Here is a 21549-nt window from a genome sequence, read left to right on the forward strand (position 1 = left end):
GTAAAGAACTTTCCTTTGATAAAGGGCGGCCTCTAGCGAGTGATAACAAAACAGCCTACTGTATCAGACAGGCTGCCACAAAGAAACATTGTTACATGAAAACATTGTAAGCGCGACTGATGAAACACTGTTACACACGTCAATACATAATGTACAGCAGCTACTCCTACCTATATTGTTATTATATGCATAGTAGCATATTAATTGAACATTACAAGACAGTATGGAGGTAAATTCCACATATTTTCATACTTTTTTTTCTTCAGGTAGGGTTTCCCCCCCCCCTCCAATTTGTGAAAAAAAGTCATCCTAACAAGTATGTGTCAGAGACTAAAATCAGAAGAAGCCATGCAAAAGTTGAATAGCTTTAATATACAGTTACCATACAAAATTCACTTGTATTTCAATCATCAGCTGACAGAAGTTTCATAATGCACTGACTCACTGACCACATAGCTGAATGTAAATTGCATTTGGATTCCAGAAATTGCAAGAAAGACATCATTTATCATTCTCACTTCACCATTTAGACCCTGCTCAACCGCTACCCCCTAGAACAGCAGTCTCAAACTCATTCCACAGAGGACAGAGTGTCTGCAGGTTAAGTTTCAATTAAGACCTAGACAACCAGGCGAAGTTCGGCAGAGTTCCTTACTAATTAGTGACCTTAATTCATCAATAAAGCACAAGCGAGGAGTAAAAATCGGCAGACACTCGGCCCACCGTAGAATGAGCTCGACACGTGCTCCAGAACGTGGAGACAGTACAGGTGCATCAAAGCTGGGACCGAGAGACTGAAAAACAGCTCCAGGCCATCAGCCCGTTACCATGCCCTGAACGTTAGATACTGTCACTAGCCGGCTACCACCCGGTACTCTACCCTGCACGTTAAAGACTGCAGCCCTATGCACATAGTCACTGAACACTGGTCACTTTAATAATGTTTACATAATGTATTCTAGTCATGGCTCATCATATACAACTACTGCTGTACACACCTTTCTATTCATATACTGTCTATACAGATCATTTACAGTTGCAGCCAAATATACATTGGCATCCTTGGACTTTTCTTAAATGATTCCCTATTTCAGATCTGGACTTTCGCTGGCCACTCCAGAACAGTCCAGCATCTTTTCTTCAACTATTTCTGGGTGCTTTCTGTTGTGTGTTTGGGGTCATTACCCTGCCGGAAGACCCACAACCTTCAATGCAGAGACAGCTTTTGGATGCTGGGTTGTACATTGGACTCCAAAACACTTGATAATCTGCTGATTTTATGATGCCTGCACGTTCAAGGTCCCCAGTACCCGAGGCAGCAAAGCAACCCCACAGAATCATCAGACCTCACTCATCTTTGATTGTAGAGAGTTATTTTCATTGAATGCTTGATTTGGTTGTCAGTAAAAACACCACATAACATTTCCCCCAGGATTTTGCCTTGTTTGGAGAAGTTCCACCAGGCTTTCTTGTCTCCCAGCAGTCGTGTCTTACTATGTTCACCAATGGCAAAAGCATTCAAAGAAAACAACACCCTCCCTTCAATCAAAAAATTGGGGAGGTTCGAAAAATGCTGTGGGTTTGCTTTGCTGCCTAGGAAACTGGGGGCCTTGAATGTGTGCAAGACATCACGTAATCGGCAGATTACCAAGGTGTTTTAGAGTCCAATAATCATCCAGTGTCCACAAAAAAAATCTTTCTGTTAAAGGTTGTGGGTCATATAGAAGGACAACGACCCCAAACACACATCAAAAGTACCCAGGAATGGTTCAAGAAGAGTTGCTGGACTGCTCAGGGCCCGGTTCCCAAAAGCATCTTAAGGCTAAGTTCATAGCTAGAACCTTCGTAGGAGCATCGTTAAAATCTCTGAGCCGTTTCCCAAAACCATCGTTATTAACGTTGCGTTTAAAACACTTGTAATCTAATGCCTGCCTCAGACCACTCGCAGGACCGCTAAGTTTGTCGTTAGACGCTTTTTTTGCCCTCCCGTTATACAGAGGATCTCTGCTGAACCTTGAATCACATGGTTTATCCATCTCTCTGTAACCACCGATAACTTCAGAACAACGTTGACTACAAATACAAAGTTGCCAATGTCTTTGCAATTGATACAAACAATCAACGTATAGAAAGATGCTTCACATTCCAACTGAGATGACTGCATTCAAATAGAAATTCAGTAGCCTGTAGGCCTCTTTCAATCATACTGAAATATATTTCATGTTCAATTAATTGACTTCCATTTTGCTATTTGTACACTACTGTCTAATTTTTTCCTCAATATATTTAATGATGTGCCAAATCTTGATTTAATGCATTATTATAGGGTGAGCATTAGAATAAGCCGCCTCAATATTTGTAGCCTTAGGTGATAATATCTCTAAGAGCTGATCCGTTGTCAGTATTGTGGAATAATTTGAATGTTAAGGTCAGATTTGAATGGAGAATTCTGATCCGAGAGCAGTGTTACCTTTCTTTTGATTCTATCAGTATCGTCACATGCCTCAACGACGCACTTAGTGAGCGTTCTCTCTGCGTGGTGTTTTGGGAAACTCATATTACATCTTCAGCCGTTGTCGGAAAGATGCATCGTTAATACACTCGTAAGCCTAAGTTCCATCGCTGTCGGGAAACCGGGCCAGGAGTGGCCTGTGAAAAGAAAAGATCTGAATCACATCCATAACCTATGGCGAGAGCTGGAAACAACAGTTGGTGGAGGGAACCCCTCAAACATTGAACAATTAGAGCAGTTTGCTGCTGAAGATTGGGCCAAATTTGCCAGTAGGAAGGTGCAGCAAGCTCATTGATAACTGCCAACAATGCTTATTGTAGCTATCTGGGCCTAGGGCAGTGAAACCAAGTACTAGCTCCAGGGTGCCAATAATTTTGTCCATGCCATGTGTCTTTATTTTCTAAATTACAATTGCAAACTTAAGTTACCAAAAAGAAAATGGGTTCTGCAATGTTGAAATCCAATAGCAAGGTGTGGATATCTGTGTACACGACCAATAACTTTTGATTTGAGTGGTTGACAAAGGAAAACGCTGGCCACTCTTTCATTAGAGGCAACGTAACATTCCTACTTCAATTCCAAGCTGAACCTTTAAAACAACTCAACATCTGGTTGCGTCATCTTGGGTCACTCATTTCAAAGTGTCACTTAACAGAAACAATGGTGGTGATCCTAAGACGTTCTGCCTATTCACCTCTCAGAAGTCCACAGCCTTGAGCTTCCTCTCCTCTTCCTGGGTCAGAGGCTGCTGTGAGAGGATCTTCTCGTGGAGACGGTGGTGCTTTCCGATTCCTAGTCTGGGCAGGCCGCGGTTAAGGCCCTCCAGCAGCACACAGGACTTACACAGCGCCTGGCTGGAGATGTAGCCACAGCGGCCGCAGGTCCCCTGAACGGGCATCTTCACGCCCTCCCTCACTGACAGGTTCTCCCCAGAGTGGATGACGTCCATGATGGCGCTGGGCCGCACAGCCTCCAGGTCTTTCAGGAAGGTGCGGGCGTGGCCTCTGTAAGCGTTGGGGGAGTAGATGCACTCTGTGGAGAAGTAGTCCAGCTTCTTGAAGTAGGCGTAGAGGACAATCTCCTTCTCATAAGCATATTTGAGGGGCTTGCAGCGTGGCACCACCCCTTCGCCCTCGCTCGCTGTGCTTATAGCAGTGCAGCGACGCAGACGGGCGATGTCTCCTCGGAGGACGTTCATCAGAACTGTCTCTGCCACATCGTCAGCGTTGTGACCTGAGAACAGAATCAGACACACACAGGAACAGCATTTTAAAATCAGTCCCTCCAGGATTTGACAGAGATTTTTTTTGTGATAGTTGCAGGCCAAAATGCTTGATTTTGCTGAGGCAATGATTACATTTTGCATGGCAATTTGTGCTAGTTTGATCTAATTTGTCACGAAAATGCACCGACGAAGTTGACTTGTTGCTTGATCAAACCATTTAGGCTGTAAAAGTATAAAATGGTTGATTGGTTAAAATTGAGAGCCCCTTTTTCTAGTTGCGCTGATGGAAGAATCGCAAAACTCTGGAGGGACTATTTTAAAAAGTCCACCTTCATCTAAAATAAGAGATAAAATAAGCTTGTTATATATTACCTGTACATATCTTATCAACCTTCAGCATCATGGCTCCCCTGTCCAGCGCCTGCCTTCTGAACACTCCACAGAAAGTGCAATTGTTCTTCAGTCCAACCTGCTTCACTATGGCATCCATGGTCCAGCCATACAGCTCCTCATAGGACACAATCTTCAGAGGCAGCTCATACTGCTGCTGGTTCCTCTTCACTGTCTCCAAGGAGTCGTCACGGTAACCTGTGATGCCCTCATCCACTGACAGTAGCAGTAGTTTCAGGCCGTAGTTATAGCGCTCATTTAGGACTTTCATGACATGTGCCAGCACAGTGGAGTCCTTCCCACCTGAGGCACCAATGCCCACAGTTTCTCCATGTTTGAAGAGCTGCGCTGAGACTATTGTCTGATGCACCTCCTCCTCAAAGGCCCAGAAGAAGCATTCCTTGCACAGGGAATGGGCCGTCTTTGGACGTTTTAGCACTGCACGCTTCTCAGCACAACTGCTACAGAGGACTGGCATCTTAACTGTGGATGACAGGAGAGTTTGCTATATGAAGGCAATAGCATAAATGACCCCTTACAAGGTTGAAGTGTTTATCTGTGTTATACGAGTTATAGGATGTCAACAGACTACTAGATAGCTAAGTGTTCTGCAGAATACTGGACAACCTGTGCAAATAACAGTTATCTAGCTAGCAATAATATGCCCGTTTCGGTTAGTTATCTAGCTAGTATCACCTACTTTGATGAGCGGCTTGATAGATACAGTAACGTCAGCTTGAAAGTTAGCTAAATATGCTAGCTAGATAGCAGTTACTTAAACGGTTCTAAAAGTATCGAAATGCGTTACCAAACTCCAATTGAAAGTATGTAAAGTCTCACCCAGACTATCTAGCAGTGATCGTAGCTCTGTGTAATATGTCTAAACTTGTTGCTAATAGTATTTTACCGACGCTACCTCATGTTATTCTTTCTTTTCCGGTATTTTCATTACAGGAAATGATGTCAATGCTTGGCGGGTAACCAATCACAGCATACTATTATAATAATACAATATGTCCTCCAGTTACTGGATTCCTCAGTAGCATTTTGTTTCATATAATGATGAGGTTCGATATTATCTGTGGACTTTTAAGGAGCTCCTATGAAATTGGACCAAGTCACATATTCAGTTTTAAATTTGATACCAATGCAATTATTCATCATCCAATCACTCTCCCACCTACATATTTTGGTCTGGAAAGCAATATATGCTGTTGTGGCTCAGTAATTGAAAGGTACACTTTCTGTTCAGATAAACAATACAGGAGAACAAAGTTGAGTCACACGACCACATGAAATGTAAGCAACCAGGATTTATTAGTTTGTTTTAAAGGATGGTGCTAATTTTGAGTAGGTGAGGGGGGAGAAGTGTGTGAAGGAGCAGGGTTGTAGGGGTCAGGGCTTGGTGCAGGAAAGAGTCATTTAAGCTTAGTTGGCGCCGGCGGCAGGGTGAAAAGCTCCCCTCTGGTGCCACTGCATGTCTCGGATGCGCCTGACAGACTGGATCTGAGGGAACTGGGCACCAAACTCAGCACTGTCCTTGTATTCACCCTTTTCAAACAGGTACTGATAGCCTCTGTAGCCTGGATACTGGTACCCCACCCAACTGGTACACAACCAACAGAGGCGTGAGAGTCATGGAATGGGGGAGAAACAAAAATTAGAAAAGTATTTAGAGAAGAAAGCCGTGGAGATAAGATCAATACATGCAATTAGGAGAAAATAGCAATATGGTACATTTTGGGGCAGATATAACAGCTGTTGGCAGACAGACTCACGTGCCACTCTGAACTCTGACAGAGGAGACCTTCTCTTGATATCCGTGTGCGTGGAAGCTGGGGACATCATCATCTATGATCTCGATCTTCTTCCCCGCAAAACTGGGGTTTTCATAAAGGACAATCTTGTGCTCCTGGCTGTCCTATGAGGAGAATAGAAAACACACCATAAGAAACAGTCACAGAGAATCTACAAAATGGCTGATTTGTGTTGTAGTAGCGAAGGGGGTGCTGTGTTACCACTTTAATGGGGCGGAATGCAAAGATGTTGTCGCTACGTCTGCTGTTGGTCCAGGAATCCCAGCGAGGATACTCCCCCTTCTCAAACACATACTGCTCCCCCTTACAGTTAGCCTGCTCGTATCCCACCCATCTGAGAAAGACAAGTAAAGGCGAGGAGGGCACAAGGTGATGGAGGGGGAAAGTGAAGGATGGCAAAAACAAGATTAAAGGTGAATGAACATAATATTCCTTGTGCACAATGCAAGTGACTATATTTGTGTTATGGAATGGTTTGGAAGTGTTTGTTTTCCTGTACAGGACCATTTTAATTTGTCCAATCACCAATCCCATTTATTTTTCTATTGTTTGATAATCACACCATATTTACCCACTCCCACCACACACACAGACAATCGCACACCTTTATCTAACCCGCTTTGTTTCCATCCGTCTATCATTCTGTTTTTGTTGCGCCGCGGTCAACATCTTGGTCCTCATACTTCCTCTCTCTCTTTCCCTCTCTCTATCATACTATCTCTGAGCCACACTTACGGTCCACACAGCACCAGTATGGAGCCCACTTTCTCCACGCCTGCTTCCTGGAGGTTGTTACAGGGACCAGTCAGCTCATGGCAAGGCCCCTGGAAGTTCTCCTGTTCATAGATGATCAACTGTGGAAGACAGGGAGAGACTAAATGTATGTTTAGGTCTCCTTGCAATGCTCGCCCTGTCAGCATCTCAAGTTGTATCGGGAAATTATGTTGAGTACTGTGTAACTTTTGCTTTGAAAAATCTTGCAGTGTGTCATTGTCCCTGATCTATCATGCCCTGCCCCACCATTACCCATCCTTCTTTCCTGCCCTCCTCTGCCCTGCCCTTCCTCTGCCTCCCCCTCCCCCTCTCCCCCTCTCCCCCTCACCTTGAAAGCACTAGTGCCTGGCTGCTGCTGCTTGGATGCAGGTTTCTGGTGGTCTGTGGCCATAGTGAACCGGATGGGTTATGATGAAACTGTACAGAGAATAACATATTTTTAGGGTCCAGTAGTTTGCAGTTTGATAGGATAGCAGCAAAAACATTAAATAATAGTGCCAGAAAATCTGCAGTTAAATTCTGCACGAAGCTGGTTCTCTCATGCATGTAAAAAAAAAAATCCCCTCCCAAAATAATGTCCAACAAAAATAGTTAAATTGAAACCGTCCTCATGTTAATCTATTTGTTTGTAAGTTAAATAGTTTTATGTATAATGACAAAGAATTATGTTATCCCAACATAAAATAATAAACTAACCTGTTTGTTTAAAAAATCTAGACAAAGTTGGATCAAAATTATTTTAAAAATGAATAATGTGGAGAGCGATGGATGTGAATCTCTTACCAGTACGTGTCTGTGCCAGTGTGTTTGTGATGGCATGCTGAGCTCAATATATACGGCGCGCTCAGGGGTGGAAACTCTGCCAACACTCCTCTGCATCCAAGCCACCCTCCAGATCAGCCTGCAATAGGCCGAGCAGACGGGACTGTGGGGTCACCGCTCTACCTGGCCCCCCTTCTCACTCCCCCTCAAAGTTATTTCATTAGTTGTCAATTTTGCCCAGCCGGTCATTGTTCGATATCCACATGATTCAGCACAACCAGTGCCAAGAGTCCCACACTTACAATGAGAGCTGCCTGTATGCCTGGACCACCAGAGAGGGAGAGAGTAAGAGAATGAGATAGAGAAGGGAGAGTGCCAAATTGATAGAAAGGGACTGATTTAACTCACAAAACCTAGTATTTCAGTTAACTCTTACATAGGAATAATGGTTAACATAGTAAACAGTCATTGGGTCGTTATTAGCAATCATTTCTATTAGAGATAGTTTACTTTATACATTTACATTTGAGTCATTTAGCAGATGCTCTTTCCAGAGTGACTTACAATTAGTGCATTCATCTTAAGATAGCTTGGAGAGACAACCACCTATCACAGTCCTAGCAAGTACGCTGAACAAAAGTATAAACGCAACATGCAACAATTAGAGTTAAAGTTAATATAAGGAAATCAGTCAATTGAAATATATTAATTAGGCCCTAAACTATGGATTTCAAATGACTGGGAATACAGATATGTATCTGTTGGTCACAGATACCTTAAAAAAAGGTAGGGGTGTGGATTAGAAAACCAGTCAGTATCTGGTGTGACCACCATTAGCCTCATGCAGCGTGACACATCTCCTTCGCATAGAGTTGATTAGGCTGTTAATTGTGGCCTGTGGAATGTTGTCCCACTCCTCTTCAATGGCTTTGCGAAGTTGCTGAATATTGTCAGTAACTGGAACACGCTGTTGTACACGTCAATCCAGAGCATCCCAAACATGCTCAATGGGTGACATGTCGGGTGAGTATGCAGGCCATGGAAGAACAAGAACATTTTCAGCTTCCAGGAATTGTGTCCAGATCCTTACGACATGGGGCCGTTCATTATCATTCTGAAACATGAAGTGATGGCGGCGGATGAATGGCACAACAATGGGCCTCATGATCTCGTCATGGTTTCTCTGTGCATTCAAATTGCCATTGAGAAAATGCAGTTGTGTGTTCGTTGCCTGTGGCTTATGCCTGCCCATACCAAAACCCCACCGCCACCATGGGGCACTCTGTTCACAACAATGACATCAGCAAACCGCTTACCAACATGATGTTATACAAGATGTCTGCCATCTGCCCAATACAGTTGAAACCGGGATTCATCCATGAAGAGCACAGTTCTTCAGCGTGCCAGTGGTCATTGAAGGTGAGCATTTGCCCACTAAAGTCGGTTACGATGCCAAACTGCAGTCAGGTCAAGAACCTGGTGAGGACGAGGAGCAGGCAGATGAGCTTCCCTGAGATGGTTTCTGAGAGTTTGTGCAGAAATTCTTCGGTTGTGTGAACCCACAGTTTCATCAGCTGTCTGGGAGGCCCGTCTCAGACCATCCCGTAGGTGAAGAAACTGTGTGTGGAGCTATTGGGCTGGTGTGATTACACGTCTACAGTTGTGAGGCCGGTTGGACATACTGCCAAATTCTCTAAAACGACGATGGAGGTGGCTTATGGTAGAGAAATGGCATTCAGCATGCCAATTGCATGCTCCCTCAAAACTCACAAGGTACACCTGTGTAATGATCATGCTGTTTAATCAGCTTGTTGATATGCCACATGTCAGGTGGATGGATTATCATGGTAAATGAGAAATGCTCACTAACATGGATGTAAACAAATTTGTGCACAAATTCTGAGAGAAATACATTTTTTGTGCATATTGAACATTTCTGGAATCTTTTATTTCAGCTCATGACACACGGGACCAACACTTTACATGTTGAATTTATATTTTTGCTCAGTATACATTTTCCATCAAAAGTAGTTATCAGCAAAGTCAGTGTTAGTAGGCCAGAGCTGGATGGATGAAGTGCTCAGGTTTGGGTGTAGGGTTTGAGCATAGCCTGAAGGTAGGGAGGAGCAGTGCCCCTTGCTGCTCTGTAGGCAAGTACCATGGCTTTGTAGTGGATGCGAGCGTCGCCTGGAAGCCAGAGGGGTGTGCGGAGAAGCACACCCCAATAAAATGGTTTTACAGGGAAAACATGGGAACACCAGGAGGGCTGCGGCGTTCTGGATAAATTGCAGGGGTTTGATGGCACAAGCAGGGAGCGCAGCCAACAGGGAGTTGCAGTAGCCTTAACAGGAGATGACAAGTGCCTGGATTAGGACCTGCGCTGCCAACCTACCGTGTATTTGACCAATAAAATGGTTTTACAGTGAAGTGGACATAGTTCGAAAGAAACAAAGGAATTTACTCCAAAAAATTTTAACAGAAATTTGCAAAAATAGATACGATCTTGCTACCATGGAAAGGTAAATAAATACCTGTCTATTTGTGGAAAATTTAACCTGATTAATTATTTAATCATATCCATCCCAGTTGACCTATTTACTTATGGCACTGTCTACGCTGAACGATTTGTCTTTTAAATTATTTGAGCAAAATATATTTCACTTTGGGAGGCAAGCCAGACAAAATAAAACATGCTTATTTATATTATTAATATGAGTTCGGGGGATAAATTTAGTAAATATTGAAGCATTAAACCTATCACGAAAAGCATAAGTCATACAAAAATGATAATTAAACCTGAACTGGTTCTCGAGGAGATTAGTACAAATGTTTCATCCCTTCAAAAATGGCCTATTTCCCTTTATCCAGATTACAACCTCTCACCCCTTTTTCAAAATATTGCCCTTAAACAAGCCATAAAAACTGGTTGCAATTCCAGTTTCATCTTCCAGAAAAGACAGATAGGAAACTGGTTTGTTTATTAAAGACCAACATTGACTAAATAAATACAAATATAAATTTTTCTTGAGGACCAAGATGTTGACCGCGGCGCAAAATAGTTGGGAAGAGATTTTCGATGTGCCGATTCCGTGGTACATGGTTTATAAACTGATATACAAAACAACGCTTGATTCAAAACTTACGAGTTTTTCTATTTAAATTATTATACAAAATTCTTGTCACAAACATAATGTTATGTATATGGGGCATACAACCATGTCAGCTTTGAAGAGACAGAAACATTAGATCACTTATTTTGCTATTGCTTGTTTCTGGTCACATGTTCAGGAATGGCTTTAAAAAAAATCACAACAATGATCTAAAATTAACCTTACAAATAGCACTATTGGGAGATTTGGAAAACCATAGTCAATCAATCAACAATATAATAATACTTTTAGTAAAAATATTTATCTTTTACTTACAATCTGTAGATAGTATGTATGCAATTAGACAGCTTCAGAATTTGTGAAACATCACAGCACAGTTGAAAAATATATGGCTCATGGCAATCGTATGAGGTTGGTTATGAAGATAGGTGGGATGGACTGAGAGTAGCTGAGGGATGGGTTTTAAAGCTCATGATCTATAAAAATTATGACTGAAAACACGATGTATAGGTACTATCTAGATGTAATGTACAGTTGAAGTCTGAAGTTTACATACACCTTAGCCAAATACATTTAAACTCAGTTTTTCACAATTCCTGACATTTGATCCAAGTAAAAATTCCCTGTCTTAGGTCAGTTAGGATCACCACTTTATTTTAAGAATGTGAAATGTCAGAATAATAGAGAGAATGATTTATTTCAGCTTTTATTTCTTTCATCACATTCCCCGTGGGTCAGAAGTTTACATACACTCAATTAGTATTTGGTAGCATTGCCCTTTAAATTATTTAACTTGGGTCAAACGTTTAGGGTAGCCTTCCACAATAAGTTGGGTGAATTTTGTCCCATTCCTCCTGACAGAGCTGGTGTAACGGAGTCAGGTTTGTAGGCCTCCTTGCTCGCACACACCTTTTCAGTTCCGCCCAAAAATCTTCTATTGGATTGAGGTCAGGGCTTTGTGATGGCCACTCCAATACCTTGACTTTGTTGTCCTTAAGCCATTTTGGCACAACTTTGGAAGTATGCTTGGGGTCATTGTCCATTTGGAAGACCCATTTGCAACCAAGCATAGCTTCCTGACTGATGTCTTGAAATATTACTTCAATATATCCACATCATTTTCCTCCCTCATGATGCCATATATTTTGTGAAGTGCACCAGTCCCTCCTGCAGCAAAGCACCCCACAACCTGATGCTGCCACCCCTGTGCTTCACGGTTGGGATGGTGTTCTTCGGCTTGCAAGCCTCCCCCTTTTCCCTCCAAACATAACGATGGTCATTATGGCCAAGCAGTTCTATTTTTGTTTTGTTTCTCCAAATAGTATAATCTTTGTCTCCATGTGCAGTTGCAAACTGTAGTCTGGCTTTTTTATGGCGGTTTTGGAGCAGTGGCTTTTTCCTTGCTGAGCGGCCTTTCAGGTTATGTCGATATAGGACTCGTTTTACAGTAGATATAGATACTTTTGTACCTGTTTCCTCCAGCATCTTCACAAAGTCCTTTGCTGTTGTTCTAGGATTGATTTGTACTTTTCTCACCAAAGTATGTTCATCACTAGGAGACAGAACGCGTCTCCTTCCTGAGCGGTATGATGGCTGCGTGGTGTTTATACTTGCATACTATTGTTTGTACAGATGAACGTGGTTCCTTCAGCCATTTGGAAATTGCTCCCAATGATGAACCAGACTTGTGGAGGTTTTTCTGAGGTCTTGGCTGATTTCTTTTGATTTTCTTATGATGTCAAACAAAGAGGCACTGAGTTTGAAGGTAGGCCTTGAAATACATCCACAGGTACACCTCCAATTGACTCAAATGATGTCAATTATCCTATCAGAAGCTTCTAAAACCATGACATCATTTTCTGGAATTTTCCAAGCTGTTTAAAGGCACAGTCAACTTAGTGTATGTAAACTTCTGACCCACTGGAATTGTGATACAGTGAATTATAAGTGAAGTAATCTGTCTGTAAACAATTGTTGGAAAAATGACTTGTGTCATGCACAAAGTAGATGTCCTAACCGACTTGCCAAAACTATAGTTTAACAAGACATTTGTGGAGTGGTTAAAAAACGAGTTTTCATGACTCCAACCTAAGTGTATGTAAACTTCCAACTTCAACTGTATATCAAAGTATCAAATGACTTTCTTCTTGTTATTTAACTACTGTAAAAAAATCAAATAAATAAAAGTGCCATGTATGTAAAATGTGTGTAGAATGTACATGTAAATCTGTCAAAACAACCTATGTTAAAGTAAAATGATGGGGAAAAGGAGAAGAGTATGTTCCAGGCCTCAGTAGACAGAAGGCTTGAGCAGAAGGGAGAGATGATAGGATAGAAGAGGAGAGAGTAGTGGTACAGAGAGAGCAAAGGTTGCGATGGATTGTGATGGCGCATGACCATCATTTACTCTGAGTGCAAGCAATGCATAATTTAACAGTTTTCCTTTTATTACCAAAGATGGAAGCTTTCAATTCCAGGGGTCATTTGTAACAAGCTGACAAAAACGTTGACAAGCCAGCTTTCTCCAGTTGGCAGAAGAGAAGAGCAGAGTTGCACACCAATGTGAGCTGTCAACAAGAGGGTTTAGTGTTTCACTGGTTGAATGCAGTGACTGGAGGAAATTGCATGTAGATATTATTGTCAATTGGTAGAAGTTAATATAGTTGGTAGAGTATTTATAGTTGGTTGGAGGTAATGAATGTGACACAGTGGTAAACTGGAGCAGCGGTAGGCCCATGGTTGGAGAAATCAGAGGTAGACCTAGTGCTGCAACCTGGTCTCAGAGCATTTCGTATTATTCTGCAGGTAAATCGGAGTCACTCCATTTAGTGTGATATGTTACGTTTCGCATGGTATGTATTAATTTGTGGATGTCCATCACCCATTTTATATGATATGTTATGAATTACAATTCATAAGATATGTTATGAATTTGTAAAATGTACAATATGTTACTAATTTGCAAAATGTACAATCGTTACCAATTTTAAAACGTATGATATGTTACGAATTCTGGCTAGATGGCTAACGTTAGCTAGGCTAGGGATTGTTGGTTGCTGGAATACACTTTCTGATCATTTTCATCTTGAGCTAGTTTCATCAGCCACTTACAGTATTTCCATTATGTAGGGTGATCAGAGGCAACACCAAAACACATCACTCAGACAACTTTCAAAAGACAACTTCATACTTTTCAGTGGAAGGTATTTGACGGAGGAGAAGAGTTTGCACACATCCAATATACTGGACATTTTGTCCGAATTATGCACCAGATGTAAGAGCCAGCGATTGGCTGCTCCTACGTATACAGTCGACTCCTGGTACTGTAATTAGGACATGTGCATAGACTGTTTACATGGGCTACATCGCAATTTGCAAGTACCAATTTGAATAGATTCTCTTTTATTACGTTGGACAACAGTGTAATACACACGTTCATGGTGGCAGTCCCAAGCAGTTGCATTTATTATCAGGAGTTGTAGTGCAAAGATGGTGGGACCATTTCCTCCCAGGTGTCTTCTTGGCCTCTGACCCTCCATCAAGATTGTCACTGTGTGCAGTACTCTAAAATAGCAATGTTTCACCTTAGCTTTTATATGGATCAAGACAGCACTGACATGAAGGTATTAGAATATCGGCAACCAAAGTAAATGGGTGAGGGAGTAATCCAACATGTAAAATGCACGTAGAGGGGTTGAGCAATGCATTGAGGGATACCTATAAAACAAATGGATATTCTTGCATAATAATACTGTATAGTAAGTAGCACATGCCCACAATGTTAATATTGTAAAGTGTCATCTACTCTACCATAGCACATTTCAAACAGAAAAAAACTTTTTGGGGATTTCATTGAAACCTGAACATTTCACCATGATGACCATCAATACTCTAAAAATAAATGTTTATTTTTTACACCGTATCAGTGTCAAGTTCTGCTTCCATCACAGAGAGCAGAAGAGCACATTGATGCAGGCCTCACCTGAGCCAGGTACAGAGAATGAGAAGAATGACCCACCACTGAGGGGCTGGTCTATCCTCTATGAATAGAGGCCTCTATTCAGACCCAATGCGCATACATCTCTCCCTGTCAAGTGTTTGACCTTGATAGGACAATACCCATGTTTGATTGACAGTGGGCATGTTGTTCATAACCATTTAAATATGATAAGTAGTCTAAGAACTTCCAAGCTGATCTAGGGTGTAATCATTAGTCCAACAGTTGCTTCCGTTTAAGAAATATTTTTCAATAGAATCGGCGGAATGAAGACACCCCTGGTCACACGCAAACACAGTTCACTTTCATAGTAGCCACATACAAACAGCATGAACATTCTGCTCATTGTAGAATTCCTTCTCGCATCTACGCACTCTCCTCCTCTCACCTTTTCCCTTCACGTGTGGACTTCAGAGCACAACACATTAGCTGTCTATGACCAGGCTAAAATAACTTTCCAAGCCAAACCTTAATATCATAACCGCTAACCGCCACACACAGCCTACATTGTTTTCACCATATTAGCTAATGTCATAGTCAACATAGTTGCTAGAACTAACGCGTTAGTAAACCCGCTACAATCATGCAGTACAGTGTAAAGTCAGCAAGCAGTTTAGCAATTACACCAGCGGGCCCCGGTGGCAATAAATTACAACAAAATATAGCTAGCTCTCTCTCTCTCTTGCATCTCCTTCATTTTTAAATAAATACATTTGTTAAAAACTGTTATATTATTGCCTTTCTCTTTCTTTGAGTCAACTACTCACCACATGTTATGCACTGCAGTGCTAGCTAGCTGTAGCTTATGCTTTCAGTACTATATTCATTCTCGGATCCTTTGACTGGATGGACAACATGTCAGTTCATGCTGCAATAACTATGATAGGTTGGAGGATGTCCTCCAGAAGTTGTCATAATAACTGTGTTAGTCTATCAAAGGGGGTGAGAACCATGAGCCTCATAGGTTTTGTATTGAAGTCAATATACCAAGGTCGGAAACTAGCTGTCCTCCGGCTACACCATGGCGCTACCCTACAGATGGCTGTTGAGGCTACTTCAGACCTTCATTGCAAAAAAGTGTTTTAATCAATTATTTGTGACGTGAATATATTTAGTATACTTTTATCTAAAAACTATAACTTTTTTAATGTTTCACATCTTTTATGAAATTCCCTGAGGAAGATGGTCCTCCCCTTCCTCCTCTGAGGAGCCTCCACTGTCCAGATTCGAGGAACTTACATTGTGGTGCTGAAACTTGTAGCAGCAGCTGCGGCACAATCGGAAATGGACAGTCCATGGTGCTGAAAGTAGACAAATTTGAGAAGGCATAATACATTTAAACCATCTTCATTTTTATGAGACTTTACTAAAAATAAGACAGCTTTGTGTTGGAGCCCATTTCGTACTATTTAAGAAATAAGAGGTAGACCTCTGTACATAGATTTAAATAGCCTACCTCGTTCCATGTCAGTGAAGGGCAGTTAAGTTAAAACCAATACTTGAATTGAGGGGGTATGAGAGGCATAGGCCTACCTTTTATTATAGAAAGTGGCAAAAAGCACAAGCCTACTCGTTAGTTTAAGATTTAAAATAAAATAGATCCAATTATACAGTATAAAGTGATCTACACTGAGTGTACAAAACATTAAGGACCTGCTCTTTCCATGACAGACTGACCAGGTGAATCCAGGTGAAAGCTATGATCCCTTATTGATGTCACTAGTTAAATCTACTTCAGTCAGTGCAGATGAAGGGGAGGAGACAGGTTAAATAATGATTTTTAAGCTGCCACAATCAATTGATTAAACAATTCACTTTCTTTTCAATAGAATATATTTAAACCCAGACAGCGTTTAGGGAAATACTTGTGACCTTCTCTCGTTGGGTTTAGCCACAGAAGAAGAGTAGCCATCCGTTAAAGCTTACGCTAGAACCTACTCTGGGGTGGAAAGGTAGGCCTAACTTTTGAAACTACCATGCTCAGATTCCTAATGATGTCTCAGATGTAATTGTTTGCAAACAGGGACAGTTTCGTTGCAAACAAGACACAGTGATTTGGCATCTGAGAAATATGATAAGATGAATAAGTAGGCCGATCTCTGTCCATTCTTAAGCCTGTACCAACAATAGAAACAGCACCAACAAACACAATCAATTTCTGGTCAAACAAACTTTATTCGCCACTAAAACATACATAGCACTTCTCACTAAGCGGGAGCAGCATTTGCCATGGTTAGGATGAGGCAGAGGGCAGGCACTGATGGTAGGAAGAGGCTCATGGAAGAGGCTCAGTGGGGGGAGGTGGATCAGAGTCCTCTTCAGCTGGCCCCAGCGGCGGCAGGGGGGGCAGGGGGTTCAGGTGCTGGGGCAGGGGCAGGGGCAGGAGCTGGGTCAGGGGTAGGAGCAGGGATGGTGAAACACCCCCTCTTGTGCCACTGCATGTCACGCACACGTCGGACAGACTGGATCTGTGGTGCAGGGGAATCCCAGTCGTTCCAGTGCTTGAAGTCTCCACGCTCAAACACATACTGCCGTCCCCTGTAGCCTGGGTACATGTAGCCAACCCATCTAGAACAAAGGAACAGAGAGACATGAGACTGGCCCGTAAGTACTGGTACATTGGTGTCATTCACAGGCGCACACTTTCTTACACATAATGAATGTGTTTTCAGGCTCAAGTGGGTGGGGTTATATCCTTCCTGTTTGGCTCTGTCCGGGGGTATCATCGGATGGGGCCACAGTGTCTCCTGACCCCTCCTGTCTCAGCCTCCAGTATTTATGCTGCAGTAGTTTATGTGTTCGGGGGCTAGGGTCAGTTTGTTATATCTCGAGTACTTCTCCTGTCTTATCCGGTGTCCTGTGTGAATTTAAGTATGCACTCTCTAATTCTCTCTCTTTCTTTCTCTCTCTCTGAGGACCTGAGCCCTAGGACCATGCCTCAGGACTACCTGGCATGATGACTCCTTGCTGTCCCCAGTCCACCTGGCCGTGCTGCTGCTCCAGTTTCAACTGTTCTGCCAGCGGCTATGGAATCCTGACCTGTTCACCAGACGTGCTACCTGTCCCAGACCTGCTGTTTTCAACTCTCTAGAGACAGCAGGATCGGTAGAGATGCTCTTAATGATTGGCTATGAAAAGCCAACTGACATTTACTCCTGAGGTGCTGACTTGCTGCACCCTCGACAACTACTGTGATTATTATTATTTGACCATGCTGGTCATTTATGAACATTTGAACATCTTGGCCATGTTATGTTATAATCTCCACCCGGCACAGCCAGAAGAGGACTGGCCACCCCACATAGCCTGGTTCCTCTCCAGGTTTCTTCCTAGGTTTTGGCCTTTCTAGGGAGTTTTTCCTAGCCACCGTGCTTCTACACCTGCATTGCTTGCTGTTTGGGGTTTTAGGCTGGGTTTCTGTACAGCACTTTGAGATATCAGCTGATGTAAGAAGGGCTATATAAATACGTTTGATTTGATTTGAGACAGGAGAAGAAAAATGAGACATGAAGTGAGACATGAAAGAAACCGCAAAATACCAAAAGACAGAGAGTGAGAGAGGGCAGGTGAAACAGGAAGAACTTGAGAGCGGGTGAAAGGGAGCTCTTACGTTCCGTTGAGAGCCTTGACACTTGCTACGCGATCTTGGAAACCATGTCCCCACAAACTGGGAACGTCATCATCAACAATCTCCATCTTTCTACCAGTGAAGCCTGGGCTCTCAAACAGATGGAGCTTGTGTTCGGCACTATCCTAAAGAGGAGAAATTGAGAGATGTACACACACAGACAGTGTTATGCTGGTAACTGAAAGCTGACTCTTGAGATAGAGGCTTGAGGTAATCACTGAGTATTCAGATAGTCAATGAGAGCCGTCTGCTGAGATGTACATGGCGTTCTGCAATGGTTAAAGAGTGTTGAGATAAACACGGGAGTACTGAGAGGCTAAATATGCGCTGAAATGGTAAGAGAATGTTGATTGAGATTGGTAGGGAATGAAGAGCGGTGAGATGGTGTACATGTTAACATGGTCAGTGAGTATGTTGAGACATTGTGTAAGTGCTACCCACCACTTTGAGAGGCCGCATGGACCAGAAAGAATAGCTGTACTGGCTGTTGGTCCAGGTGTCCCAGCGTGGATACTCTCCTTTCTCCAGAACAAACTGCTCACCTGCAAACCCCTGGCGGTCATACCCCACCCATCTGACAGGAGAGAGGAGAAGGAGGAGGCTGTTAGAATCTCTCTCCTCAGCATGTAAGATGTTGTATTTGGCTGTATGTGGTAACAGAGATGCAGTATTCATTTTTTTGTTAACACAACAGAGCCTGAAAACACATTCATTATGTGTAAGAAAGTGTGCGCCTGTGAATGACACCAATGCACCAGTACTTACGGGCCAGACTCAACCAGCACAGAGCCCACCTTCTCCAAGCCCTTCTCTGAAACATCTTTACACTCGGCAGAAAACTCAGCCTTGCGACCCTGGAAATTCTCAAATTCAAACAGCACCACCTAGATCAGAGTGAGGAAAGAGAGACATAGTGACAAAGTAAAGCTGCCAATTTAAAGATGTTAGGGGAGTTAGGAATACAAAACAGGGAAGATGGAAAATAGAGAAGTGGGCAAAGGAGGGAAAATTATATGAAGAGAAAGATCACAAGAGTATAGGGAGAAATACACAGACAACAGAGGGAGGATACAGTACCTTGTAAGTGGCTCCTGCTCCACCCTGGCTCTTCCCTGCAGCCAGTTGCTCAGGGGCGCTCTGCTGCTCCGACATCCTCCTGGTCCACTTGGTTACTCCTCTTTCAGGAGCACAATCAGGAGAGACCGAGACAGGAGAAACACAGACCACCATCATGGGATTCATTTCACAATGATGACCATCAGTCCTCTCAGTATCAACACATCATTTTACTCCTTTGAACCAGTCAACATTTGAGTCCACTTCAGACAGCAGAAGAGCACTTTGGTGCAGACTGAGCCGAGAATAAGGACCTGAGGGCTGCGTACTACCCTTTCTATCTCCAGGAGGCCACTATTTATCTACCCTAACTTTGTCCTGGGGCCAGGAGTTTTTCCTGACTGTAGGCTATAACTAGGGCCCAGAATCATCCCTCATGAAGATACATGTTATTCTCATACCCTAATGCACAACATTTCAGCTATAATGTACAACTCTGCAAGCCTCAGTCTGTATCATAACCAGTTCTGCAACCCCCTGACTCGATCAAACCTAACACTACAAACAATACACATTCCATAATACTCTATTCTGCAAACTCCTCATTTGCTCAATCATACCTTTACCTTAATAATAAAAACATTTAAGAATACCAAATTCTGTCTAAACCAACTCTACAAACCTATCAATCCCGTTTTACAAACAACTCAGCTCACTAATACACTAAACACTGGTTCCTACCCCTTCCATTAAACCTGTCCTTCTCCATCCCTGTCAACAACCATGGCTGTGGAGTCTCCTTTTCTTTTCATGTAAAGTTCAAAGGTCAATGAAAACCCTGGTTATCCTGCTGTGCAGAACCAAGCTGTTTTTACCTGGATATGCCTGCTGTGTTTTGGTAGCCTCTCTCTCTGTGTGTCACTTGGTGTTTGGGGTTGAGCCGTTGGAGGGCAGGGGGGGGGTATTTATGGTTTATTTATGGCCACAACAGCAGAAAAGGGGGAGCTGTTGATACAGCAAGTCTGTCGCTCACATTGTGTCCATAACGCTGCCTCTCAATAGGCAGATGTGTTGGCACACGCTCCCCTGCCCGTCTGCCTGGCTGCCAGTGCGTGGTGTGTGGGCACACGGAGAGGGAGCCAAGAGGATTCAGCAAACAGCCACACTCAGCACAAATGGGTACACAGGCTCACACCTCTCCCACGCATACACTCTAACCACACCCAGCAGTCTAGACATAACCAAACCTCTTCACCAGTCTCCCCAATAACATCACCAAACCCACAATGGGGAACCAAACCATTCACCAAAAACGAACCTAACATTGACGTCCTTTCACTATATCCTGTCGACGTCATACACTGATTGCACCCCCCCCCCCCCCCTCTCAGAACAGCCTCAATTCGTCGGGGCATGGACTCTAGAAAGTGTCGAAATCCTTCTCCAACCTGTCTTCTCCCCCTCATCTATCAATCAATCATCAGCTGATGTCACAAAGTGCTATACAGAAACCCAGCCTCAAACCCCAAACAGCAAGCAATGCAGGTGTAGAAGCACGGTGGCTAGGAAAAACTCCCTAGAAAGGCCAGAACCTAGGAAGAAACCTAGAGAGGAACCAGGCTCTGAGGGGTGGCCAGTCCTCTTCTGGCTGTACCTGGTGGAGATTATAACAGAACATGGCCAAGATGTTCAAATGTTCATAAATGACCAGCAGGGTCACATAATAATAACCACAGTGGTTGTAGAGGGTGCAACAGGACAGCACCTCAGGAGTAAATGTCAGTTGGCTTTTCATAGCCGATCATTCAGAGTATCTCTACCGCACCTGCTGCCTCTAGAGTTGAAAACAGCAGGTCTGGGACAGGTAGCACGTCCGGTGAACAGTTCCGGGTTCCATAGCCGCAGGCAGAACAGTTGAAACTGGAGCAACAGCATGACCGGGGGGGCATGGAAGAGCACCAGTGACTGGAGTCAGTGACTCAGCCCCTGTAATAGGGTTTGAGGCAGAGAATCCCAGCGGAGAGAAGGGAACCGGCCAGGCAGAGACAGCAAGGGCAGTACACTGCTCCAGAGCCTTTCCGTTCACCTTCACACTCCTGGGCCAGACTACACTCAATCATAGGACCTACTGAAGAGATGAGTCTTCAATAAAGACGTAAAGGTTGAGGCAGAGCCTGCGTCTCTCACATGGATAGGCAGACCATTCCATAAAAATGTTTGCTTAGAAATTGTAGTGACAGTAAGGAGGCCTGCGTCTTGTGACTGTAGTGTACGTGTA

The 21549-nt window shown here is 43.2% G+C and overlaps 2 protein-coding genes and 1 pseudogene across 7 annotated transcripts; all 3 read right to left on the reverse strand.

Annotated features, from left to right (window-relative positions):
- Window positions 1-351: 351 nt before the first annotated feature.
- On the reverse strand, window positions 352-5095 carry LOC139389891 (cytoplasmic tRNA 2-thiolation protein 1). 6 transcript variants are annotated; one of them, XM_071136905.1, is made up of 4 exons: window positions 4968-5095; window positions 4110-4610; window positions 3207-3745; window positions 352-2649 (listed from the first exon to the last, which is right to left on the reverse strand). In XM_071136905.1, exons 2-3 carry the CDS (start codon window positions 4603-4605, stop codon window positions 3210-3212), a joined length of 1032 nt encoding a protein of 343 aa, XP_070993006.1. In that variant the 5' UTR covers window positions 4606-4610; window positions 4968-5095; the 3' UTR covers window positions 352-2649; window positions 3207-3209. The 6 variants fall into 6 exon arrangements, with proteins under 6 accessions (XP_070993006.1, XP_070993005.1, XP_070993008.1 ...); XM_071136907.1 differs by having other exon boundaries at window positions 353-2649; window positions 5044-5089; XM_071136909.1 differs by having other exon boundaries at window positions 353-2649; window positions 4936-5032.
- Window positions 5096-5420: 325 nt separating this feature from the next.
- LOC139389615 (beta-crystallin B2-like) lies at window positions 5421-7609 on the reverse strand. The gene is made up of 6 exons (XM_071136465.1): window positions 7502-7609; window positions 7047-7135; window positions 6680-6798; window positions 6146-6278; window positions 5906-6048; window positions 5421-5733 (listed from the first exon to the last, which is right to left on the reverse strand). The coding sequence occupies exons 2-6, from the start codon at window positions 7107-7109 to the stop codon at window positions 5556-5558; spliced, it is 636 nt and encodes a 211-aa protein (XP_070992566.1). The 5' UTR covers window positions 7110-7135; window positions 7502-7609; the 3' UTR covers window positions 5421-5555.
- Window positions 7610-16742: 9133 nt separating this feature from the next.
- Window positions 16743-19416, reverse strand: LOC139389434 (beta-crystallin B3-like; annotated as a pseudogene).
- Window positions 19417-21549: the final 2133 nt, after the last annotated feature.

This window comes from Oncorhynchus clarkii, chromosome 30, assembly GCF_045791955.1.
Source record: "Oncorhynchus clarkii lewisi isolate Uvic-CL-2024 chromosome 30, UVic_Ocla_1.0, whole genome shotgun sequence".
Lineage (NCBI taxonomy): Eukaryota > Metazoa > Chordata > Actinopteri > Salmoniformes > Salmonidae > Oncorhynchus > Oncorhynchus clarkii.